This window comes from Felis catus, chromosome B2 (assembly GCF_018350175.1).
Source record: "Felis catus isolate Fca126 chromosome B2, F.catus_Fca126_mat1.0, whole genome shotgun sequence".
Taxonomy (NCBI): Eukaryota; Metazoa; Chordata; class Mammalia; order Carnivora; family Felidae; genus Felis; species Felis catus.
In genome coordinates, this window is record NC_058372.1 from 39,318,236 (window position 1) to 39,344,580 (window position 26,345).

The 26,345-nt window shown below is 40.5% G+C and overlaps 1 protein-coding gene across 24 annotated transcripts in view; it reads left to right on the forward strand.

Moving 5' to 3' along the window:
• LOC101090105 (adenylate cyclase type 10-like) overlaps positions 1-26,345 on the forward strand; it is a 51,227-nt gene that overhangs the window by 15,957 nt on the left and 8,925 nt on the right. For 18 of the 24 annotated variants that reach the window (XM_045057507.1, XM_045057500.1, XM_045057508.1 and 15 more), the window contains exons 5-24: positions 1,053-1,100; positions 1,237-1,442; positions 1,699-1,789; positions 1,880-1,968; positions 2,572-2,763; positions 3,443-3,564; positions 7,840-7,916; positions 8,016-8,205; positions 8,705-8,760; positions 9,483-9,657; positions 9,739-10,009; positions 11,181-11,267; positions 12,461-12,732; positions 13,253-13,386; positions 14,002-14,127; positions 16,363-16,638; positions 17,472-17,801; positions 22,879-22,942; positions 24,147-24,366; positions 24,725-24,850. In XM_045057507.1, coding sequence (XP_044913442.1) covers positions 1,053-1,100; positions 1,237-1,442; positions 1,699-1,789; positions 1,880-1,968; positions 2,572-2,763; positions 3,443-3,564; positions 7,840-7,916; positions 8,016-8,205; positions 8,705-8,760; positions 9,483-9,657; positions 9,739-10,009; positions 11,181-11,267; positions 12,461-12,732; positions 13,253-13,386; positions 14,002-14,127; positions 16,363-16,638; positions 17,472-17,801; positions 22,879-22,942; positions 24,147-24,366; positions 24,725-24,850 — 3,152 coding nt within the window. Of the gene's footprint in view, positions 1-1,052; positions 1,101-1,236; positions 1,443-1,698; positions 1,790-1,879; positions 2,085-2,571; positions 2,764-3,442; positions 3,565-7,839; positions 7,917-8,015; positions 8,206-8,704; positions 8,761-9,482; positions 9,658-9,738; positions 10,010-11,180; positions 11,268-12,460; positions 12,733-13,252; positions 13,387-14,001; positions 14,128-16,362; positions 16,639-17,471; positions 17,802-22,878; positions 22,943-24,146; positions 24,367-24,724; positions 24,851-26,345 lie in introns of those variants that run through there. The other 6 variants (XM_045057502.1, XM_045057509.1, XM_045057504.1 and 3 more) reach the window with 5 other exon arrangements.

Sequence of the window (26,345 nt, forward strand, 5' to 3'; positions counted from 1 at the left end):
CATTGCTGAGGCAAACCCCTCTGAGTACTACACCTAATCTCCTGTGAATTACTAAGTTTGACAATATGGCCAGTGAGACTAGGCCAGCCCTGTGCAATACTGGGGATTGTTCCTTCTAATCTTTTCAGGTGGTTCTTTCCCTGGTTTCAAGTAGTTTCCTCACATTGATGCACTCATTAGTACTCAGCTCAAGACTTGTGGGGGACCTGGTAAAGATCTCTGGAATTCTCTCTCTGTACACTTCTCTCCAGTACTCACAATGCCCTGTGAACTCTAGCCACTTTGGCCCTCAGACTCTTAGCTCTGTTTCCCTAACTTGAGGCTTCTGGGTTATACCTGGGTTTCCCCACCCTGAGATGTCCTGGAAACTCTTCCATGCAGTAAGCTGCAGTAAGGTAAACAAGCTCACCTTGTTTATTCCCCATCTCTCAGGCATCATTGTCCTTCATTACCTGATGTCCAGTATCTTGAAAAGTGTTGCTTTGTGTGTTTTTTCTAGTTTCTTAGTTGTTCCAGACATTATGCTAAATTCATGACCTGTTAAGCCATGTTGGCCAAAAGTATATGTCTCTGCTATTATTTTAAAACTATTTTCCCTTTGATTTTAGCCTAGACTGGGTAATATTTCACTGTATGTTAACTATAGAATTTAAATAAAATTTTGAAAAGAAGGAAAGTAAAAAGATTGGATAACTTAGCTAAGAGCGACTTAACTTGGATATAGTCCTTTTTTTCCCTGGCAAGCAAACCAGTTTTTCAGCTATATTAACAGTAAGAAATGCCTTAGGGTAAGAAAAACAGAAGGTAGAATAAAAGTGTATGGCAAAGCCCAAGTCTGGTAAAATACTGATTGTCTTCTCACTTAGTCCTGATTACACATTGAGGAAGGATGGTATGGTCACCATGGCAGCAGTTTCTGAGCATAACCATATGGTCTCTGCCATCAGGACCTAACTGATTATTACAAAAGCAATTTAAAGAGAAGACTCTTAGAGACCTAGGATCTCTTGCTTCTTCCCGCATCCAACCCGGGTTTGTTTGAATATCTCTAGGTGTGCTTAAGACAGAAGGAAATCTGGGGCAAGGTAATATTTTTGAAGGTAAGCTCACCCAATATTTCTGCAATAACAAGATTGGCTTGATGCATAGAGCAATGTGAGGATTCCAGACCCATCCTTTTCATGGTTTTCCAATTAAGTTTGGCTGTTTACCACTTGTCTCTTTTTTTCTGGATAGGTCTGTCTGCAGGTCAGATCTCCCAGGTTATTGTTGGAGATGAGCAACGACAGTACCTCTTGGTGGTTGGGCAGGATGTAGATGATGTCCAGTTAGCTCAGCGTTTGGCTCAGGCAAATGAAATTGTCTTGTCCTGGAACTGCTGGAAGCTCTGTGAGCAGTACATGTTTGAAGTGGAAATCATGAGGGAGGATGAAGCTGTGAAGGTAGGAGGCTGTTCCCATCCATTGCACATCCTGAAAAGGCCCTTCTACTGCACAGGGCAGTGCTCTGGTGGTGGTCAAATATGGCTTGACCAAACCAATGACCATTGGAACTCTGTTTTGGAGGGAGGTGGGGGATATGCTCCCAGGAAGATAGAGCAGAACAATAAGGTTGGAAAGATAAATGATAAAAAAGGGAAATGGCATCGGTGATCCATTTGGTGGTTGGGCACACAATTGAGCAGTTTCCTTTCTGTAGTTAAGAGATATGCGGATCATTGACCCATTTGATTTTGCTGAGCATTTTGACAAGTGCCTCGATTACCTGCCACATTACCAGACAAGTGCTGGTAAGTTACTTGGTCCTTTTTACCCAAGCCCAGAATGTTTAAAGTTAAATTTTCCGTGTGGTTGGAGACATTTTGTTTTCCTTTTCTCAGATACTTTAAGGACTGCCCTGGATTTGGATCCAGACTCTGCACTTGAACAAACCCTGCGGAAGCACGTAATGAAAAACCTTTTGAAAAAGGTTATTTTCTAGTTCTTGAGTCATCGTGTAGACTGTGTGTGTGTTTATGTCAACAAGTGTATATTTATATGTGATGACCTTCTCATGTTGATCCAGTTCATCTCCTGCTCTCCATGGTAACGCCAGCAGATTTCCCTGTCTGTACCAGTTACTATGAAAACATGTCCTACCACTTCAGATTTCTCAGTTCTGGAAAGTGGAAGCCATATTTGTTTTTCAGTTTGTCCCTCTAGAAGCTAGTACATTATTAACAGGGTAGAGAGTATATGCTTGGTAAATATGCATTGATTGACTGTGTATATAGAATTTATGTGAATCCCGTAGTTAAGTGATACAATGACTAATAGAATGGACATATCAAACTAACTCATGTAAAGAAAACATAAAATCCTGGCAGATATCATCAGTAAATTAGGTTTAAAGTCAGTTTTAATTCCAAGTGCACTGGTTGGTACCATCTTCTATACCTCTCAAACCTGAATTTTAAGTTTTTTGTCTGTAAGTTTTTTTTCTCATACTCACCGTGGAATATAGGATTTAAATGCCTAAACATGGTACTGAGAGTTGAAGATACAGGCCCGATAACTCACTTTGTCTTTGCAGATTGATGAAGGGCAGCCTACGGAGTATGTATCCGAATTCCGTACCGTGACTATGGTTTTGGTCAGCCTAGAGTTCCACAAGTCAGCATGGGTGTTGCATTTGTGTCATCTTATCCAGGAGGCTGCCCTGTACATCTCCACAGTCATAGAGAAAGGGGGTGGCCAGCTGAGCCGGATCTTTATGTTTGAGAAAGTAAGTACAAGGAAACTTGACCCATCAGCATTAGAAGTGAGGGAGGAATAATAGTCTTGTATCTCGCATAACACACATGTAAGTCAGATTCCCTGCTTTTTCTTTCGTGACAAGCTATATGACATTGAAAGTTCAACTAATAATAGTTTAGGAATGGGAAGTTCTAGTTAATTTCATTTTCAGGGTACCTGAGAATTACTTTCCATATCCTTTTTCATTCAACTCTAGTTGAAAAATCTTTGTCAGAGCAAAAGAATATTTTTCTGCCTCTATTAGTAAAGTAAATGTAATCAGATATTTCTGATAATCAAGGAGCTTGAAAAGAGCAGTATCATAATGTAGGACATTATAGGTGAATAAAACATGGGCAGGTAGACTTAGCTCAAGGCATACAGTAGAAATGGAATTTTTGAAAAGTTCTGGACATCAATTTTTCTTGTGTTTTAAGTTTCAGTCCTTTGAATAGTTAGTTAAATCAAGATTTTATTTCTTCTTTTTTTAATCTCCATGATGATGTGGCCCTGAGTGTCCATTTCATGAATCCTGTAGAATTCACCATTCCTAGAAGATACCAGTGGGGAAAGGCTCTGGCTTCATTCTGGGGAGTTGGTGCAGTTGTGGCAAGCCGTAGTCTTTCCCCAGGTAAACTTTTCTTTTCCTTCTTTGTCGTCTGTCCCAGGGCTGCATGTTCCTCTGTGTTTTTGGCCTTCCTGGGGATAAGAAGCCAGATGAGTGCGCACATGCCCTGGAGAGCTCCTTCAGCATCTTCAGCTTCTGCTGGGAGAAGCTTGCTGAGACCAAGTGAGGAGGAAGGTGGCGCAGGGCCCCAGGGGGCTCTTCAGCCAGGGTAGGAGGGAGTACCAAGTAGCAGGAGTTGAGAGTGTCCAGAATCTGCCTAAAAGGGAGGGAGCATGCTAAGGGAAGTCAGAAAATAAGATCTCTTAAGAAATCATTAGGTACAGAATTATGTACTAGATACTCAGGGAAAATGAAGATAAGTTGCCATCTAATGGGGTGGGTGGAAAAGGGGGAGGAACTGAATATACCTAGCAAGGTTCAAGAACACTGCAAAGGAAGAAGCAAATGTGCAAATTAGTGTAATACAAATAATATATCTCTATGTGGTGGGAATGTAGAACAAAGGCTGCCTCTCTACAGGGAAGAAGGATGTGGGAAGAGAAGTTGTGGGGCAATTACCAAGATAGGAAGGGACCACTACTGGTTAATGCTCTCCTTCTTGGCTTTCAATCTTATTAGTCCCACTGAATTTTCTGGAATTCTCACTGAGCTGATCTCCCATCTCCATATCTGCCCCCCTCCCACCTTCTACAAAAGCCTTGTCCCAGTGAAGGTAAAGAAAATTCCATTTTTCCACTAGTCACACTATAACAATGTGGATTAGAATTTTTCAGATGACTTTTTTTTTGTCAATAGAAAGCTCTGAGGAAGGTATATACATAGATTTGAAAAGTTATTTTTAATATTAACATCAAGTCAAAGATGCATAAAAATTGTATAGTGCTCCAACATTTGTAGGATACTTTAGTATATGCTACCAGTGTGAATGTTTTTTATCCCTCTTTTACACATGAGGAAACTAAGGCCACAGAAGAGGAGTTTCTAGCATATAGCAGAGCATGTAATGAAACCCAGACCTTCTGTCCTCAAATCTTGTGTCATTTTCATTACCTCACAGCTGCCTCTTATAAAAGGCAAATACTCTCCAAAAGGCATAGTATATATTACTAATGTGATACCATTATAGAGGCATTATAATATCTGTAATATTCTTATAGAATATTAGTACTGAGCAGTAACTTAGAAATTATCTGACCCAACTTTTTATTTTACAAATAAGAAAGATACATAGGTTGCTTCACAGATAGTCAAACTCTTAGCCCAAGGTGGATATGTGTTGGCACTTCTTTTAAACTTGATGGGATCTGCAGATACTCCTACGGCCCACTTCCCACTTATCTCTGTAGTATGGGTGTGCTGGACCATTGCTTCTAGTGCTGGTCCTTGTGCTCTTGAATTTTACATTGGCTTGTGGCCTTTAAGAGTCCTGCCCTTGGCCCTTACTCCTGAATGAGATAGTCATTTCTTAGGCCTAGTTTATGCTTTCAGTCTTACTGATTTTAGAATATAGTAGATTTTAAGAGCTAGATAGAATCTGAGAGTTCATTTCATCTGATGATGATCTCTTCTTAACTAAGAATCCAGAAACTAAGATCCAGAGGTTATGTTGGTAAGCCACATAGCTTGACAATACCAGAGCCTGAAAGCTCGTTCCTAGGTCAGTGTTTTTTTCCTTGAAGATAATTACTAATTTAGTAACATTAGTTCCTTAGTAAATCATTAAGATTTTCATGGCCAAATATGTTTGGGAAGGTACGCAAAGTATATTTCCTTCTTAAAGGTTCACAATATAAATTAACGTCAAAGGTTCTGGGTAGACTTAAAGAAATTTATTATATTTTGTTTAATCAACATTTCCCAAATTTGCCTGATGGCCACTTTTCTCCAGAAAGACCTATAAACATCCAGAAGAATGAATGTTCTGAGGAGCGTATTTTGGGAAATGCTGCACTAACAAGATGCTAAAGCTTGCCGCCTTCTCCTGAAATTCAAGTGTAGAGATGTAGCCTCAGGGTTGCCTGTGTGATGTCGTCAGTAGCGAATACTATTGCTCATGCCTCTCTGCATCACATCAGCCTCACCCAGACCCAGAACCACATTCCATGTCTCCTTTTTCAATGACCCCGTTCACCTCAGGTCATCTTCTAAATTCCCCTTTCTAACCGAGGAAACACCTTCAGTTTTCAGTTCATTTACAGAAGAAAGAGGATTCTCTGAGTCCTATGATTGATCAGGCTTTTCTGTTTTCTGGCTTGTGACTATTTCTCCAGGGTATTTTTGAGATTCAGGGAGTGAGTCTCAGAATCTCGTCATTATAGTTTTTCAGCACCTCTTTATTCATCTCTATATATGTTGAATAAAGAGTGTATTTTTCATCAGTGAAGAATCTCTTTTTAAAAAGGAAGAAGGAATATGGACTGCCAGGAAGAACAAGGGGGGATTCTAAAGTGCAGTAGAAAGATACAAGAAATGACCAAGTGAGAAAAGTATTACTTGCTTTGTTCCCACAGCCTTGTTAATTAGCTGAGTTTATCTCATTCATAAACTCATTCATTCAACAAGCATTCATTGAACACTACTCTTGAGCCAGGCACTGTGCTAGTTGTGATGGAGGTAGAGAAAAATAAGACACTACCCCCTTCACTAAGTAAACAACTTTAGTAACCTGAAATGTAAGTGCAGGAATAAAATGCTATAGGAGCTGCAGCAAAGTGCTCTGGGAAGAAAGAGTTAGTTTTCCCTAGAGGTCTCGGAGAAATCTTGACTATACAGGCAACTTTTGAGAAGGGAAGGAGTTCAACAGTTGGAGAAAGCAAGAAAGGGCATTGCAGACCAAGGAAGCATGGTGAAACATCAGATGTTTAGTCTCATTCTTGCTGTGGCAGCAGAGTCAGCTGCCTGGTTCTTGTCTTGGGTGTCTCTTATCCACCCTGAGCAATGGGCCCAGGGTGGAATCCTGCCTTCAATCCTGCCTTAGAGCAAGGCAGGAGAGTTTTGATGGAATAGGAGACAATAATGTTAGCATTGTTGCCACTTTTCACGCCTCTGCGAAAATGGCTTATATGTGGATTGAACTTGAAACTAATTTATGCCTCATTGTACCCTCCTTTGTCCATCTGCCTATCTTATCTGTCACATGAAATTTTCACATCAAGAAAATCTGATTATTCCCTTGCTGCTGTATGAATTTGCCACCTTTGAGCCTTTGCTTCACCTGAAACAGTATATGTCCCCCTTTTAAATAATTCATATGTCTAGTGCTTCCCCATCCCTGGCATAGGGAGGACCACTTTCCCTTCACTTTTCCCTACTCCCAACACACTGTCTGTGCTGTAGCCATCTTGAACTGCTTCGTTTTGCACAAACACAGCAGACTTTTCAGAGTCTCTGCCTTTCCCCATTGGATGCAGTGCTGTTGCCCCACTTTGGCAGTACTTCAGTTTAAATGTCCAGTCATGTCCTCTCCTTTCTGAGTGCTTTTTCTAACTCTCTAGTGTGAGTTAATGCATCCATTCTGTTTGCTGTTAATTTGCTGTACTGATCTCTAATATGTAGTATTTGTCTTGCTAACTTATAAATTTGTCTCTTTACCTCCCTCAATTTCTACCACCCTCCCTCTGCCCAACACTAAACTTTTCCAGAGCAAGGTATTTTAAACACCTAGGCCAGTTCTTGGTACTATCCATACTTGTCAGTGCTTGTTAAATGAACGAACCTATGCATGCATGCATGAATGAATGAATGAGAAAATATTACTCATTTTTAAAATACATTCCAAAAACTAATTTGCTTCCAGAAGGCTTCCATCAACAGCCTGACCTTCTGATTATTCCTTTACTCTGACATTCTAGCATTATTTGATCCATTAACCCTGTACTGATAACCTTTTGATCTACTTTTAATTTTGGAGTTTTATTTGAGGCAGCATTGTATAGAGGAAATAACATTGGTCTAGGAGTCACGAGGCCTGAGTTCTCATTCTGACTCTACTATTGACTTCCGCTATGTAACTCTAAGAAAGTTAATTAGCTCCTTCAGTTGTGGGTTTTGCTTATGTTTTTGTTTGTCAAATGGGGTTAAAGTATTTGCCCTGCATACCTCACGTATTTGTTGTTAATTACCCCTCAAAGGATCAGATGAGGTAATCAATTTGAAAGTACTTCAAAAAACATATAAAACATATATAAACGATCTAACAGATCTAAGGTATTTTTATTTAGTTTTTCTACTGATAATAGCTCCCCAACTAAAACTCCTTGAGTATGGGGACTATTTTGTTTCTTTGTATGCATCATATGATGTAGACGGACAGCAGTCTCTGACCTTTTCTATTCTGAGCTCTAAAACTAGACATCTTGATCTGAGGAGTGACAGATCGAGTGCCTGACTTGGAGGCTTCTAACTGTACTTACCCACTGTTGCTTTTCCGATCCCCAGGCTTGTTTCCATCAGTATCACCAATGGACCAGTATTCTGTGGTGTGATTGGGGCAGTAGCAAGACACGAATATACAGGTAGAATAGGACATTGGCCTGTTACCTCTGTGACTTAGGGGATGATTGTAGAGGAGATGGTCCAAAAATTCTCTATCCTTTACTGTCTCCCTGACACAGTTATTGGCCCAAAGGTGAGCCTTGTGGCCAGAATGATAACTGCTTATCCAGGTTTGGTGTCCTGTGATGAGGTAACATATCTAAGATCCATGCTACCTGCTTACAACTTCAAGAAGCTCCCAGAGAAAATGATGAAAAACATCTCCAACCCAGGGAAGATGTATGAGTACCTTGGCCATAGAAGATGTATGTGAGTGTCATTATGTGATAGTTTATTCTCCTCTCTTTTACACAATCAGGGTATAGGAATAACCAGTGTTTGTATGAAACTAGAAAGAAAGATGCTTCTAGTCCTGGCTTGCTGGAATAAGAGACATAAGAGGAGGGTTTGGTGTCTGAGATCTTTAGCTTTTTTGTTTAGCTCTTAGCTAGTTCCTCAGTGAACTTTTATAGTGCTATCCAACAGGAAGAGAATTCAGTAGGTCACTAATCTGGATGTTCTTCTTTTCCTTTGGGTACTTCACAATTTATTTACTTCTCTGAGCCTGGAACAATCAATAACTCCCCCCTACCTCCTCCCAAAGGTGCTTAATTTTTTAAAACTCTTTTATATAGAATTCTGGGCCTTTTTAGTTATCTGAAGGTACTTGCTGATGGGCACAAATTGTTCTCTATCTACTTAGAGATATATATTCTGTCTATCCCAATCTATTTTTAATAGACACATTTCCCTTTGTCCTTTTTCCCAGAATGTTTGGGAAGAGACATTTGGCCAGAGAGAGACATAAAAATCACCCTTTGTTAGGTGAGTTTTCTTTCCTACCTTAATTCGTATTTTTTCAGCTATTGACGGTTAAATGTGATTTTTAAAAAAATGCAAGACCAAAATGCTTCTAAGCCTGTATTTAAAAAAGTAGAGAGCAGCCTTCTTAGTGAATTTATGTTCTTTTTGAAGCAGTCTTGCCATTTCTTTTCCTTGCTGAATGTTTACACTTCAGATGGAGTCTTCTCACTGTGCCTTGAGAAGTACCAACATTTAGTAAGAATCTTTGTAAGTCAGAGTTCGGCTGTTGAGGTCTGCTCAGCTTGTTGTGGATCATCTTTAGAGGGAAATTCCTCATCATGAGACAGGAAAGAGAACAACAAGACTGTTAAGTCCCACACTGTGTATTCCCTGTCTTTATATTTGTCTTAATTTGTATCTCTTAGGTTATTATCTTTACATAGCAGTGACCAACTTTGAGGACTAAATTGTTACAATGGAAATTTTTACAAAAAGCTAAGAAGATACAGTAGCTCCCATGTCTATGTGATGTCTAATTATTCTTAATGTTGTTACTTAAATTCCGGAGCGAACCCCCAAGCCCAGCACACTTCTGTATAGTCCAGAGTTGATTTTATGGAAAGAGATGTGAAACCTCATCAAAGAATGGGATTCTGCCCAGGGTTCTAGGGGAGAAGCCATTCTGAGAATTACCTTTGCAAAATAAATAAGAGAGTGTCTACCAAAAAGCACAGGAGTATTAGGTACTCCCTGTCTCTCTTCAGATCGGGAAAAAGAACTGGAAGCCTTTCGAATGGCACAGCAGGGGTGTTTGCACCAGAAGAAGGGGCACGCAGTTTTGTATGAAGGTGGAAAAGGCTATGGCAAAAGTCAGCTGTTGGCTGAAATAAACTTCCTGGCCCAGAAAGAAGGACACAGGTAAAGACTCCTGCTTTCTGGTTGAATGTCTGCTTCTCTTGAGGCTCCTTTCTCTTGTTGGTGAGACTTTTTTGTCATTAGACTCAGCATCCTTGGGCTGGTGGAGTGCGTAACCTCTCTGTGGGTCAAGGGACTCCCAGTGACCATAGTGACATTCACCAGGGTGTTGCCAATGAAGCTGAAGGAAACAGATTTCAAGCAGTGCTTCTATGCCATCCAGACCCTCATGGCCATCTTCTTTGAGATTGACACATGTCCAGCCTATTACCGCCAGGAGTGCCTACACAAACAGCTCTGTGGGATGGTGGAGGAACCTCTTCACTGTCTTTTTAATGACCTCTTCTTTGTGAAGGTAATGAAAGCCGTGGCTTTCCGAATTGGATTACTGATGTTACTTTTGATGAATAGTTGGACTCAGAATTGTTTTCTAATCTAATGCCCTTAGGCCATATCTGTATAGCTTAAGAACATTTAGTTAGCAGTGGCAGGATTGAGATTTGAAATCCCTTGAACACCAAAACCCAGACTTTCTCTTTTTTGAAAAGAATAGATTCTAGGACTGACTCCAATACTAATCATATGTCATGGCACAGATCTCTTAGTCTGAGCCTAAATTTTTTCGCCCGTGAAATGATAATTATAGTACTTTATATGATTTGCACATACATTTTAAAGGAAGTAGTATAAGAGATCACAGTATAAATGTGAGAATGCTAAATCTGTCTGGGTGATACTGGCCAGTTGAGCATCCCCAGCAATTGTATCCATGTGTTCTCAAGCCGGTTGCAATGTTTTGTTCTTTAACCCTGACCATGGAGTATGTCACTTGAACCAGCATCTGAATCTCAGAAGCTTCCAGTGGTCTAGGATTTATGTGGTACCCAAGAGTAAGCAGGCTAAGAATTCCCTGGTCTATAATTCTTATTCATCCTCCATCACTTCTCATCTGCCAAACCTACAGGGCATTCTGTCTAAAGGAAAATAGAGAAAATGAAAATTTCTCCAATTCCGTAGCATAGCCCTGTCTTAGGCCTTGCCCGAGGCCCTCACTCACCCTTGCCAAAGTGGTGGAGGAATAATCTAACTTTGACTCTTAGGTCCATGGTAACTCATGTGCCTAGGCCTAGCACAATGTTAGGAGATACTCGTTGCAGTTCTTTCTGACAAGTCTCATGTGCTCATTCATTCTGGTATGCTTGGAATAACTGGGGTACTGGAGCTGTCCAAAGTGACATCACTGAGTCCAACCTGTCCCTTTACTTCTTAGCCATGACCCTTTAAGGGCTTGCCAGAGTCTGGGTATGGAGAGGAGCTATCTCTCCAAAACTGCCAGTGGATTTTCCATCTTACTCTTTGAACTAAATATTGATGTTGGATTGGGATTTGTGTCCCTATGCCCAGTCCAATAGAAGAAACGCATTCTCACTCAAGATAGAATCATTTTCTGTTCCCTTTGGAGAACCTGTATATTTTTATTAGATTGTCACTGCAAAAGCTAATATATGAATAATTTTCTTGGTTAGTTTCCCTTCTCCTTCAAAGTTTCGCACATGGATGACCTGACCAGACAAAAGAAGGTTAAGGCATGTTTTTTTCAAGTGCTCCAGGAGGTGGGTACTTTTGCTACATACCCTTAGCTCTTACTATGTGGAGATGGTTTGTACTTACTTTAATCTCTCCATAGCACACCTTGACTTAGGCCTGCCTATTTGTTGATATCTTCATTGTTTGTATCTATCTTTAACCTTGAATCGATCCTGTTGTACAGCATACAAGAAAAATGCTTTGCTCTTCCCTGATCCTTGTTTCTTAATGAAATTTTAGTTAATTTTAAAACAGTAGTTTCTAAACGCAAGTGGATAGCTGTTTTACCTCCTATTAATTACAGATACACTCAAGCCTTAACCCAGGTTACAGAGTCAAAAATATCTATGAGCAGAAACTGATACCATCATTCTGGAAATCAGCCTAGAAGTAACTAGTCAAATTTTAATAACATGCATCCTCTAGACCTAATGCTTCCCCTCCTGGATCTGTGTCCCAGGGAGTCTGCTCACTGCAGTGATTGTGGAGGCGAGGGAGGTATTGGCATGAACTCGTGGATGAACACTGGGGAGTGTAATACAGAAGTTTAGAAGTAAGGGGATAGATGAAAACGTTGCAACACAGAGTGGTCTTAAAAATAATCCTGAATAAAAGGAGAGAAATAATGAGATCTGTAATATAGTAGCATTTACATAAAAACAGTTTGCTTGACAAAACAATGATGCACATTTTATAAGAACACAATACAAACAAAAGTATTACAGTAAACACCGTACCTGCTGCAGCAGGGGAGTGGGGAATGTGGATAAAAATGAGTATGTTTTTTTAAAGTGGGACCTGGTGGTTGGTAGTTTTAACAAGCAGTCAGGTAATTCTGATGTGCAGCCTGGTTTGGAAATTGTGGATATAAAGTCTTATGAATTCATTCCCACACAGTTTGAAGCCTTTGCCAAAATTAAATATTTGAAAGCTTCAAGTTTGATTTGGAGAATATTTTGATGTTTATTTTGTTTTTCAGTAAGAGTATTTTCTTGTCCAAAGAAACTCAGTACATTGCTTTAGAAATTAGATACAATGGTTATATTTTATATTTGTGAAGTAAAATATTACCTGGACTTAGGACACATTTTATTCTGAAACCCCAGCCTGTATTAACATTTTATTTAAACTGCTGTTGGGAAATTCATGGTGAAATTTGAAAATCAGGTGACTTCATTCTACTCAGAGGTTATCATTGTTTCTTTGCTATTATTTTCAGGCAGTGAGGGAAACACCGCTGGTTTTCCTCATTGACGAAGCCCAATATATGGATGCAGCTTCCTGGGAGTTTTTGGAAACATTGCTCTCCTCTGTGCCCATCATCTTGGTGATGACATTGACCCCTACCATCACCCTGTGTGACTGTGCCCAGCACTTCCTGCAGAGCTCTCAAGCTGTCCTTGTGCCCATTTTGAAGTTGGCAGCGACCTCACTGTTGAGAATGGCATGTTGGGAACTGGGGGTGGTGAGCATCCCCCAAGAGCTGCAGATGTGAGTGGCTAGGACTAGCTGGGTGCTTCATTAAGGGCAGAGTCAGTGCCATAATGTAAGTGAGAAGGCTCACGTCTCACTTACCAGAATTGGGGGAGAGAATGTCATTAGTAACCGTAATGAGGCCAGATTTAAAGATAGACCGTCTCCTAGTAAACCAGTAAAGGGCTACCTCCCTGAGCTATCCATCCAGGTTTTCACAAGACAGCTAGGACTTGGATGGCTTGCTTAACGTGTCATTTATATGTGGTCAGGCCACTTTCTGGGGCTCTTTGGTAAGGGGTTGTTAGTTCTTTTTAACAGCAATGGAAACAAAATAGAAAAGTTGCTGCTAAAATACATGTCAAAACAATCAATTTTTCTTTTTACATTTCTGTGCTGCTGCTTACCTCTGTTAGTGTATATCATCAAGAGCTGACTTTAAAAAAGAAGAAATATTCCTCAGTATGAAATACCCTTGTGCTTGGCTCTCTTCAAGTAGGCATCTTTAGTCAGCAATCCCCTACTTACCTCTCCACAGCTACCTTCTTCACAGGTGCTTTGGAAACCCCCTCTACTGTGAGGTCTTATGCCAGGACCTTCTCTCTAAAGACATATTGGTCTTTCATGATCTCCAAAAGGAGGAGGAGAACAGCAAGTGGGAGACCCTCTCAGGTGAGCTTAGTTTCCAGGGTTCTACCCTGGTCCAACTGCTGGAGTTTATTCTTTGACATGGCATCACCAGACCTTTATGAGACATGTGCCTATTCTATTCCCTGATAGCATTATAAGCAAGATTAAGCCTTCTTGGCCTGCCTCAGAGAGCTTAATGGAGTCAATCCATCTACTATATTATAGTTCCTTTTTGAGCAGCCAGGAGGTGGGATAGGAGAAGAGGATTTATAAGCAGGAGAGTTCAATAGAGAATTGCACATTACTGATGAGAAGGATGGATGGGGGATGGGAGAAAGGAGGAGGGTGAGAGAGGAGGAAGGGGTGAAGCATGTGTAAATCTGGAAAGGCATCCTAGGGCTGTGATGTAATAGAAGAGAGAGCTACTAGAAAGTAAACAGGAAGAGTGAGAATGCTGGATACCATACTGTACAGAAAGTGTTGTCAGTTTGTAAGAGAAAATCGAAAACAGGATGGGAGGGGTAAGCCACTTTAAACATAATGCTCTTTTATCTTCATCCTGTTAGTTTCTTGACTAAATTCTTGTATTTTTGTGCCTTTAAAACTACAGTCACTGAGCATCGTGTTGTCCTCAGTTATAGTCTTCTTTTCCTGCAGCCAATGCCGTGAAATCCACAATGTACAGCATTCCTCCTGCTGGCTCTGAAGACCAGGAACTTTATATCTGCACAGTCAAGGATGATGTGAACTTGGATACCGTGCTTCTCCCACCATTATTAAAAGGCAGGTCACTTGAAAACCTCAAGTGAGCCAATGACAGATGTCATTGCACTTAGTAATTTGGTGGTTGATTGAATATAGGTCTCTCATTGTCATGTGAGCTTCCTTTTCTTCAGAAAAAAGAAACCTGCCTTCTAGAAATAAGTTCCGGCACTGCCCAAAGAGCCCCTGAGAGACTTGTAATGCTACTTGAGCCATATTTTACTTGAGTGAGCCTGTTGTTCCCTGGGGCTAATGACTGAGAACAGTCTCCTCGTTATTTAATAAAAATTATGTCCTGTGTTTCCCTTCCCTCCTGTGCTAGAGGAGGCAGTAAGCAAGGGAGATAATGTGGCCAAGATTTAAGAAAATCTATGGTGCTACTGAAGAGTTTAATCAAAAGTGGAAAGTAAGTTTATAATGACTGCTGAGATAAAGAATAAAGAAACCATCAGATCTGAGTAGGCATAGTCAGACAAGGGATGTTCTTCTTAGAAATGAGGAAGTTGGGTTTATTTCATGCTCTGTTCAAGTGTCTGTGGCCAGGGTACCATATTAAGCACTCTTTGGGAATATTATGGTGAATAAGGCTGCCTTCAAGTCCAGTATGATCTTATTGAGAATATAAGACATGCATACGAAACAGCAATACAGAACACCTTGCTAGTTAGTTAGGAGCCAAGGTTCTGGTATCAGAAAAACCTGGGTGCTACTGGCTCCTCCACTTACTGGCTATGAATGCTCAGATAAACTTGTCTAAGCCTCAGTCTTCTCATCACTCCAGTGAGGATAATGATAGCCCCTACCTTAAGGGGATTAGTCATCATACATAATAGCTATTCAGTGAATGTTAGCTATTATAAGCTAGCACTCTGGTGTCTGTAGGTCCATCTCGATAGTTTACAGTCCTACAACTACAACAGGCCTCACTTGGCATTGACTTTACTAACTTAGAAGCATACAGGTCAGAAAACAGCATCATATAGGATTTCTTTAGTGGAAGTCCTCACAGCAGTTTCTACTGCTATTCTCTGGAGCCTCAAGGAATAGCTTAGGTGTGATGGAATGAGGCCACGATGGATGGGTGCTTAGAAGCCCCATGTCCCAACTAGGAACTAGTATCTCTTATAACAGCCCCACAGGCATAGACTCCAGGATCTGCAAGGGACATGACCTATGACAAGAATTAATACACACAAGCCTAGAACTGGCTTACCACCAGTTATTTATAGCTTATTCACAGTTGTCCTAGTCCAAATTCAGTTTCCAATCAGGGATCATTGTTAGCATAAGCAGTGTTACCTGATAACTTAGCTGGCATTCTCATTTAATCAGGATCCTAGGAAACAGCCGAAAAGTTAACCCAAGGTCAGTATCGTCCACGGGATTTGTTAAAAAGATTTTTTAACTTGTAAACCAAAACAAATAGCTCATTTAGCAAAGCCTTGGCATAAATGAAATGCCAAGGCTAGATTGTAAAAGGTCACATAAGTTATAAAAGTATTAAAAAGGGGCCCTGACATAATTGTATCTGTACTTTATATACATGATTCTACTGCTAGTTAATATATTATTGGGATAAGAGTGAGAGGAAATTGGAGATGTTCCAAACAGGGTATCCTAGTGATCCAGGTGGAAATGACTACTTACACTACAGTTGCTTAGGAGGAAACATACAAGAACATTTAGAAGGAAGATAAGTGGGTGACTAATTGGTTGTTAGGGAAAAGAAAAGGTTTCGAATTATTCCAAGATTTGGGGCTTGGTGATTTACTGGTTCAATACCTACTACTCTTATGTATGGGTCAGAATATGGAGAGATTTGCTATTATGCTTGGAGTTAGTTAAGATCTTTACTCTTAGGTGAGTCCTGGGATCAGAAAGCCTGGCCCCCACTTTTAGTGGGCAGTAATAAAAAAAGGGTCTGGGTGGGTACTTACTAGTCATGAAAATGGGAAGAATTGTTAACATAGCTGAATGATCCAGAGCACAGCTTTGGGTCTACCAACAAAAGGTTTTGGTGACCACGGAGAGCACAGTTTCAGTGGTGTGGTGAAAACCTGATTATTGTTGTTGGCTGAACAATGAATGGGTAATGAGGGCAAATAAGGACTTGGAGAGAAGACTCTTTTAAGAGGTTAGACTGAGTGTGGAAGGGGGAGGACAAAAAGCAAGCCCTTTTTTTTTAAGTGAACAGATTATCAACACAACGTGTCCTGTGTTTGTAGAAAGCTCATTCATTGCTCTTTTCCCCCCCAGAAATAGCAGTAAACCAGCTGGATCAATTAAGCCCAGAGGAGCAGTTGCTGGTTAAGTGTGCTGCAGTCATTGGTCACTCCTTTCAAATAGATCTATTGCAGCACCTCCTGCCTGGCTGGGATAAAAATAAGCTGCTTCAGGTGCTGAAGGTTCTTGTGGATATTCATGTGTTCCTCTGGTTCAACAAGAGTCAAGAGCTTCCTGCCGAGTCAATATTAGTGCCTACCTCTATCAAGATTATTGAACAAACCAAAGAGGAGAAGAAGAAAAAGTCTGGTGAGGAAGAGCTGCTTCCTTTTTCTCACCTGAGCACAGAGTCTTAAGAGGGAATATCTGTGTTCAGCAACAACATCAGTATCCTATATCACGGGCCTCAGTCTCTTAAAACTATGGCTAAGAAATGGGGGAAAGTGGTCATTTTAGTCACAAAGGAGCCATGATTATAGTGAGTGAATAACCTGTATTTTTCCAAATTGTCTTAATTCCAAGAATTCTAGCTCCTTGTTAAGCCCATGTCTTAAGTATTTGTGTTTTAGTTCAGAAAATCTTATTATAACCCTTTATTGCCTTCTAGATATAAATAATAAGAAAAAGGATCAACTATTCCTAATTTTAGAAATTTACAAGAAAAAGATAAACTGTTCTGAATTTTATAAATAAACACATCTGGTACCAAAACAGTCATGAACAAAGCCAGATATACATTAAATGGCTTGCAATCTTGAATTCTCCACATGAAAGAATAAAATTGTGGCATAGACTATCCAAAGCACATACACTCCACACACAATTTCCCTTTGCGTTTGAAATAGTCTGGGCCTTATATTTGAATAGAGCATTTCTGATGACTTGATGCTTATAGTAATTTGTAGTAAAACTCAGTTTAGGAAGAACAACTAAGAAATCTATTCTGTGTACTTCCATACCACTGATCCTTTCTTCTCTGTGGTACTGGGTACTAGATATGCCACTCTCAGATTGGTGTAATATACTTTGTACAGAGGAATTACATATAAAATTTTCTTATAAACTAGCAGCATGTGCTTGGGAGTTTTCTACTGATAGCATAAAAGGCCTTTAAGGGAGACTTGGATTTTCCTGTATTTCAGATGCTGACTCTCCTCTCAGTCCACAAGAGGAACTATCCCTACCTCAGACAGAGGTGCTAGAATTTGGAGTGCCGCTCTTACGGGAAGCCGCGTGGGAGCTGTGGCCCCGGGCACAGCAGATAGCCCTGCACCTCGAATGTGCCTGCTTTCTCCGAGACTTGGCCTGCCGCTGCGGGAACTGTCATGGCGGGGACTTTGTCCCCTTCCACCGTTTTGCCATCTGTTCTACTAAGAGCTGCAGTGGGACCTCCCGGTTCTGTAGTTACAAAGATACTGGCTCAGTACTAACACAGGTGATCACAGACAGACTGCAGCTGCCTTCTCCCCAAGGTAAACCCAGGGGACAGAAAGAGGACTTGTGGGCAGTGCTTCTCTTTATTCATGTACGTAGAGCTCTTTATCCAAAAGGTGGAATCAGATTAGGGAGAAAAACAGGCAGAAAGATCCATTTATCCCTGAAGCACCAGAAATAAGAAAAATGTAAGCCCATAGTTAAAAAGAGATCACGCTTGTTTTGGGTGGCAGTCTTGGGCAAGTTACTTAACCTCAATTAATTGGGGGAAATTACCAATTTCATAGAGTTGCTGTGAGAATGAAATAAGTTAAAATATATATAATGTGCTTTGAATAGTGCCAAGCACATGGTTAGTGCTCAATACATTTTAGTTATTGTTTTTTTTATTATTATAATTATTCAACGATGTACACATATATGGGGCCCTTGTATGTATCAGATGCTTCATCTAAAATTAAGAATACAAAATGAATAAGACTGGGTCCCTGAAATTACCAGTTTTGGGGTTGATATATAAATAGAGAATTCCAATATGGGATGGTAAAGGCAATGAAAATAGCATACCTAGGCATAGAGGTACGTAGAGAAGGGGCCCTTCTCCCAGTCTGAGAAGTGAGTAGGAGAGAACTCTCCCGTGAGGGAAATAATGCCAGAAGTGAGAATTCAGGGATAAATAGGAGTTAGTTACTTGAAGAAGTTTGGATTAGTGAATGGGTGTTTCCCAAAGCCCTTCTCCCACATCCTAAATGAGTGTTCATCCTTTTTTGTTTTAACATTTTCAGTTATTGGACAGCCTATTTCATTGCCAACAGCTGTTAGAAAGCTTCTTACATCAAGGTGAAATCTACCTTCTTGAAACTTCACCAATTTTTCAGAGTTATACCTTCCTTTTTCTTGAAGTTTTTATGTAAATTCCAGTTAATGTACAGTGTGATATTAGCTTCAAATGTACAATATAGTGATTGAACACTTCCATATGACACCTGGTGCTCATCACAAGTGCCCATCACCTCTCTCTCTCTTTTCCCCTTTGCTCATTTGTTTCGTTTATTAAATTCCACATATGAGAGAAATCATAAACTATGTATCTTTCTCTGACTGACTTATCCCGCTTAGCATAATACTCTCTAACTCCATCCATGTCATGGCAAATGACAAGGTTTCATATTTTTTATGGCTGACTAATATTCCATTGTATACATATACCACATATACATGGGCTGTTTCCATAATTTGGCTGTTATAGACAATGCTGCTGTAAACATCAGGATGTATGTATCCCTTTGAATTATTATTTTTGTACTCTTTGGGTAAATACCTAGTAGTGTGATTGCTGGATCATGGGGTAGTTTTATTTTTAACTTTTTGAGGAACCTCCATACTGTTCTCCACAGTGGCTGCACCAGTTTATATTCCCACCAACAGTGTAAGAGGGTTCCCCCTTCTCCACATCCTCACCAACACCTGTTGTTTCTCGTGTTGTTGATTTTAGCCGTTCTGACAGGTGTGAGGTGATATCTCGTTGTAGTTTTGCTTTGCATTTCCCTGATTGTAAGTGAAGATAATGCAAAGAAATGGAAAGACCTTCCATGCTCATGGCTTGGAAGAACAAATATTGTTAAAATGTCTATACTGCCAAAAGCAATCTACACATTTAATGCAATCCCTATTAAAATACCAGCAGCATTTTTTACAGAGCTAGAACAAACCATCATAAAATTTGTATGGAACCACAAAAGACACCAAATAGCCAAAGCAACTTTGAAAAAGAAAAACAAAGCTGGAGGCATTGCAATTCTGGATCTCAAGTTATATTACAAAGCTGTAGTCCTCAAAACTGTTACTGGCACAAAAATAGACACATATATCAATAGAACAGAATAGAAAACTCAGAAATGAACCCACACTTACATGGTCAATTAATCTTCGGCAAAGCAGCAAAGAATATCCATTGGGAAAAAGACCATCTCTTCAACAAATGGTTTTGGAAAAACTGGACAGCAAACATGCAAAAGAATGAAACTGGACTACTTTCTTACACCATACACAAAAATAAATTCAAAATGGGCTAAAGACTCTCTGACCTCAGCTGCAGCAATTTCTTACTCAACACATCTCCAAAGGCAAGGGAATTAAAGGCAAAAATGAACTATTGGGGCCTCATCAAGATAAAAAGCTTCTGCACTGCAAAGGAAACAATCAACAAAACTAAAAGGCAACCGATGGAGTGGGAAAAGATATTTGCAAATGACATATCAGATAAAGGGCTAGTATCCAAAATCTATAAAGAACTCACCAAATTCCACACCTGGAAAACAAATAATCCAGTGAAGAAATGGGCAGAAGCCATGAATAGACACTTTTCTAAAGAAGACATCCAGATGGCCAACAGGCACATGAAAAGATGCTCAATGTCACTCCTCATCAGGGAAATACAAATCAAAACCACACTGAGATACCATCTCATGCTGATCAGAGTGGCTAAAATGAACAAATCAGTAGACTAAAAGATGCTGGAGAGAATGTGGAGAAACGGGAACCCTCTTGCACTGTTGGTAGGAAAGCAAACTGGTGCAGCTGCTCTGGAAAACAGTGTGGATGTTCCTCAAAAAATTAAAAATAGATCTACCCTATGATCCAACAATAGCACTGCTAGGAATTTACCCAAGATACAGGATACAGGAGTGCTGATGCGTAGGGGCACTTGTACCCCAATGTTTACAGCAGCACTTTCAACAATAGCCAAATTATGGAAAGAGCCTAAATGTCCATCAACTGATGAATGGATAAAGAAGTTGTGGTTTTTACATACAATGGATAATACTTGGCAATGAGAAAGAATGAAATCTGCCCACTTGTAGCAACGTGGATGGAACTGGAGAGTATTATGCTAAGTGACATAAGTCAGGCAGAGAGACAGATACCATATGTTTTCACTCATATGCAGATGCTGAGAAACTTAACAGAAGACCATGGGGGAGGGGAAGGGGGAAAAAAAGTTACAGAGAGGGAAGGAGGCAAACCATAAAAGACTCTTAAATACGGAGAACAAACAGAGGGTTGATGGGGGCATGGGGGAGAGGGGAAAGTGGGTGATGGGCATTGAGGAGGGCACCTGTTGGGATGAGAACTTGGTGTTGTATGGAAACCAATTTGACAATAAATTATATAAAAAAATAAAAAATAAACAAAATGGGTTAAAGACCTAAATGTGAAGACCTGGTACCATAAAAATCCTAGAAGAGAACACAGGCAGTAACCTCTCTGACATCAGCCATAGCATCTTCTTTCTAGATATGTCTCCTGAGGCAAGGGAAACAAAAGCAAAAATAAACTATTGGGACTACATCAAAATAAAAAACTCCCACACAGTGAAGGAAACAATCAACAAAACTAAAAGGCAACTTACGGAATGGGAAAAGTTATTTGCAAATGGCATTATCTGATAAAGGGTTAGTATCCAAAATATATAAGGAACTTAGAAAACTCAACACCCAAAAAGCAAAAAATCCAATTAAAAAATGGGCAGAAGGCATAAGTAGACATTCCTCCAAAGAAATACAGCTGGCCAACAGACACATGAAAGGATGCTCAACATCGCTGATCATCAAGGAAATGCAAATCGAGTCATGCCTTCTTCCATAATTGAAGACAGCCATCAAGCCCCGACCAGATCTTATCTTTTTCTACTTTGATAGAAGCTGGTGTTGACAGGGGAGAGGGGTAGGGAAGAGATGGTGAATTGTTGGTAGTAAAGGACTAAAATCAGGAGATAATCTGTTACCCTAATGTCTGTTCTAGCTATACATTCTGATGACTGTGAAGGTACACTGGTGACTTGGAAAAATTGGTCATTGGCTGATGAGCTCTTTGGGCATTTGCACTTTTGTGCTTTCCAAGGACAAAAGAGGAAAGTAACAGTGAATGTCCTGGTCTAGGATTGTGAAGAAGTTACTCTATTATTCATATTTCCTATATGACTCTTTCCTTTTGAGAGGTCAGTGTCAGCTTTAGGTTACACAGCCTGGTCCGTCTGTATGAGAGAGGCTCAGGACCTTCCCAGCACAACCAAACCCTGAGGATGCTTCCTACACTCAGGGCCTCTGTGCATGGCTGTGAAGACCAGGTACTACACAAATCTAGAGGGTGCTAATCATGCTAGGATGTGATGGTGCCCCTGGAAACTGTGTATTGTGGTAATGCTGCCAAACCCCAGGTTCCTTGGTTTCCTTAGCCTTACTTTACCCTACCTTTTTGACATCATTCAATAATCAGACAACTGGTCCTTTTACTTTACACAAGTCCTCCCTATAACAATTCTCTGAGGTGCCCTTTCAAACCCGCCAGCAGTGTTTCTGAGCCCTAATGGTAATATCTCCACATCAATCCCAGTTTTTGCTTTTTGATCTGTGAGAAAGCAGCTGCAGAGGAAGAGTCAAAATCTGAGGGATAAAGGCTGTTTAAGGCCAGATAGGTAAAGCTGAGAACCCCTACTGGCCACTGAGACTCCAGTGGACTACGGCGTCTTGTGCCCTCATGATTTTCCTCACTAGGCCTCGCTCTGTGGCCCACTGCCATCTGGTCATAAACTCTATACGCATGTATTCAAGGATTTCTTCTGTTAGAAGTAGCCATCGGGGAGCCTGAGTGGTTCAGTAAGTTAAACGTCTGACTTTGGCTCAGATCTCACAGTTTGTGAGTTCAAGCCCAGCGTCGGCCTCTCCTGTCAGCACGGACCCTGCTTCAGATCCTCTCTACCCCCCTCTCTCTGCCCGTCCCCTGCTCACTTGCTCTCTCTCAAAAATAAATAAATATTTAAAAAAATAGCAGTAGCCATCAAACCAGATGGACATATTCTTTATTCATCTCTCTAGCAAATAGAATTAGGGACTGGTTTGGGAAGTTTGAGAGGAGTTACTACTTGAAGGATTAAGGAATTTGTAATCTACCATCATATTTTGTGTGTAGGCTGATACTAAACCTTACCATTTGAACGATGGGGGAGGCAATTAGCTCATGAACTAAGCTGCAGAGGAGAGGTAGTCAGGAATTCAAAATGTCTCAGTTAATACAAAGATGGATAATTAAAGATGATCTTTTTTTTCCCTGCAGATAGTTTTCAGTTCCAGACAAAAGAATGCAGAAATCAGGAGGCCTTCACACGTGAACACTGCAGGTAAAGGGAGATGCTGACAGTGGGTGTGGGGGGCCGGGAAGTGAGACACAGGTGACTATTAACCTGGGGCACTCACCTCAACTGCAGACCAGGAAGGCTTCTGACCACCCAGGAGTAGTGAGCCTTGTACTCAGCCCAGAGTTCAAGTTAACAGAATTGGAAAGGCAATTTTTGATTCTTTGTGGGGAAATTATTTCTTAATGTTTAGAAAAAACTTCATTTAATGGCTTTCAAATGCATTGTACACATAGCAGATTGTTTTCTCCACTAAAAATTTGCCTTCTCAATTATGTTTGGCTCTGGATGACATTAAAATGAATTTACATTTCCTAATCACGTGCCTCCTGGCATTCTAATGCCTAGCCCATCAATTTTAAATATCCCTACCTTGAATTCACCAGCCATGCTGGAGTTTTCTGTCCTTTTATCCAACCTGATTTCTTATGGTTTTCAAACAAAAATCTGTATTCTACATGAATTCTTCCCACACTCAACCTGTATATCTTTACTCACACAATCCCCCCTTTCTGAAATACTAAGTGGCTTCCACATCCTCCTACTTATCAGAGTGTTCGCCATTCTTCAAAGCCCTCCTCAGTTCCCATATGTCCATCTCAGAGAGATCTAAACTCTTTTGAACTCATGCCTGTGAAAAGTTCACTGCACTAGGAGTCAGAGAAGTGAGCTCTAGTCTTGGTTCCATTCAGTAGCTGTGAGGTCATTCGGAAGGCACTCAGGCTCTCCAAGCCTCAGTTTCCTCATCGGTAAAAGGAAGGTAGTTTTTGCCTGTCTGAAAGGGTCGTTGTAGGATAAGATGGTGTTGTGTAAAATAATGTTCAAATGTGCTATGACAAAGTTCAGATATGCTAATAGACATGTATTATTGCTTGTTGCCTTGTGTCATTTTCATGTGTTTATTTCATACGTTGTTAGTTTACTCTTCAATGTGATTGTTTCCCCACTTAGTTTGTGAGGTACTTAGATTGACTTTAGGTTTTTTTTAAAAAATCCCTAATAGGGCTTTGACATAATAGATCAAGTCCCTGATTTTCAAAAACTCGTGGAGTGATGGAGGGGAAGGCTAAACATAGAATTAATGAGTTATAAAGGAAAGCTTTCTGGAAAAAGTGGTTCGGAGACCTGGGGATGCCTGAGAAGAGTGGCTGCTTTGCGGCCACTCTCAGTTTATCTTCTCTCCACAAAGAACAGAGGAAGAGTTCCTGGATCAGGTGAACAGGAAGCTGGCTCAGACCAGCCCCGAGAAAAACATGTTGACCACAAAGCCCTGTCACTGTGAGGAAATCCTGAAGTTAGTGCTCTCACCCCTCACCCGGCATTGCCTGGTCATCGGAGAAGCCACATGTGCGTTTTATTACCTGCTGGAGGCCGCCGCTGCCTCCTTGGACCTGTCAGATAATTACATGGTGAGCAAGCTCTGCTCCCTGCCCCTCAGCCGATCCCTTGCACCTGGGGAGTTTGGGTGGGCTTTCTTACTGTCAGAGTGAACTTGGGTGAAAAACGGAGGAAAGTGGAGAGAGAAAGGAGCTGGAAGGGAGTTAGGAGAAAACAGGTAATGGGAAGGTGCCAGTCCAAGAGTGCCAACTGCTGCCGGCCCTGCCCCTGACTTGCACGTGCCGTCCACTCCCCATAACTCTGAACCCAACCCTGATTCCAATTCACATCTTGACCTCAGCACAACCTTACTCCAGCCTTCATCCTAATCGCACCACTAGCGTCACCCAAATCCTAATTCTGTTTCTCCATCCCTTGTCTTGTTTGGAGGCCTTCTTTTATTTGAGGAAGGCAAGCAGTCTTCTGGGCCAGCCTTCAGCCTTCTCGTTTTTGAAAAAGCACAAGGTGAAGATCTGTCAGTTTGAGGAGGCCACTTTCTGCTGTCTTCGATCAGAGGTGAGGGCAGGGGGTGACCCTGAAGTTTGAGTTATTTCTCCTTGAGGGTTCCGCTATTATTTCTTTTTAAAGATCTCTCTGGGGTTTTTTGTATGCAATAACAAGTGTGATAATGTGATAATAGATTTAACAAATTTGAAACCTAGCAATACACAATTTGTAGAAAGTGAAAAGACCTCCATGTTATCCCCAGCATGGTTAATAATGTGGTGCAAATTCCACCAAATATATACACATGGTCATATCATTATTATTTTCTGTTATTTTTTATTTTTTATTATTTTTTTAATGTTTTATTTATTTTTGAGAGAGAGAGACAGCATGAGTCGGGGAGAGACAGGGAGAGGGAGACACAGCATCCAAAATAAGTTCCAGGCTCTGAGCTGTCAGCACAGAGCCTGACACGGGGCTCGAACTCACAAACTGGAAGATCGTGACCTGAGCCGATGTTGGATGCTTAACTGACTGAGCCACCCAGGCGCCCCTCTTATTTTTTAAATAGAATCATATCCTACATTCTCTTTCATCTGCAGTTGATTTATATTCCCAACAGTACAGACTGGATGAACATTTTTGCATGTTGGTACACATCCAGTTATAGTTGCCAAGTAATCCATTGTATGCATGTATCGAACTTTATTTAATCAGTCCCTTCTTCATATGCATTTAGGTTGTCTCTAATTTGAGGTTACTATAAACATTGCTACAGTGAATATTCTTGTAAATAGCTCTTTTTTTCCCTTGTAAGAATGTTCCTAGAAGAGAAATTTCCAGAGGTAGAAATGCTAAGGTGGAAGATGAATGATTTTACATTTAATAAATATATTGCCAAATTGTCCGTCAAAATGACACATTTTCCTCAACTTATGATGGGGTTACATCTCCATAAACCCATGATAAGTTGAAAATATCATTTAGCCAAACCCAATCCATCACAAATTGAAAATGCATTTAATTAATACACCTAACCTACCAAACATTGTAGTTTAGCCTGGCTTACCTTAAACATTACTGGGTGAGAATACTTACATTAGCCTATAGTTGGGCAAAATCATCTAACACAAAACCTGTTTTATAATAAAGTGTTGAATATCTCATGTAACTTATTGGGTAGTGTACTGAAAGTGAAAAACAGAAGTGTAAATGCATTGATTGTTCACCCTTATGATTCTGGGGCTGACTGGGAGTGCTCCCACTGCTGCCACCCAGCATACAAGAGTGTCATACCATCATATGTTGCTACCCATAAAAAGATCAAAATTCAAAGTATAGTTTCTTTGAATTCATGTCACTTTCACACCATTATAAAGTCAAAAAATCAAGTCAAACCATTGTAAGATGGGAACTGTCTGATTATCAAATCCAATTTTCCCCATTTCTTCACATCCTTACTAGCACCAGATGTTACCAGTCTGTTTTAAACTTGCTAATCCGGGGCACCTGGGTGGCTCAGTCGGTTGAGTGTCCGACTTTGGCTCAGGTCATGATCTCATGG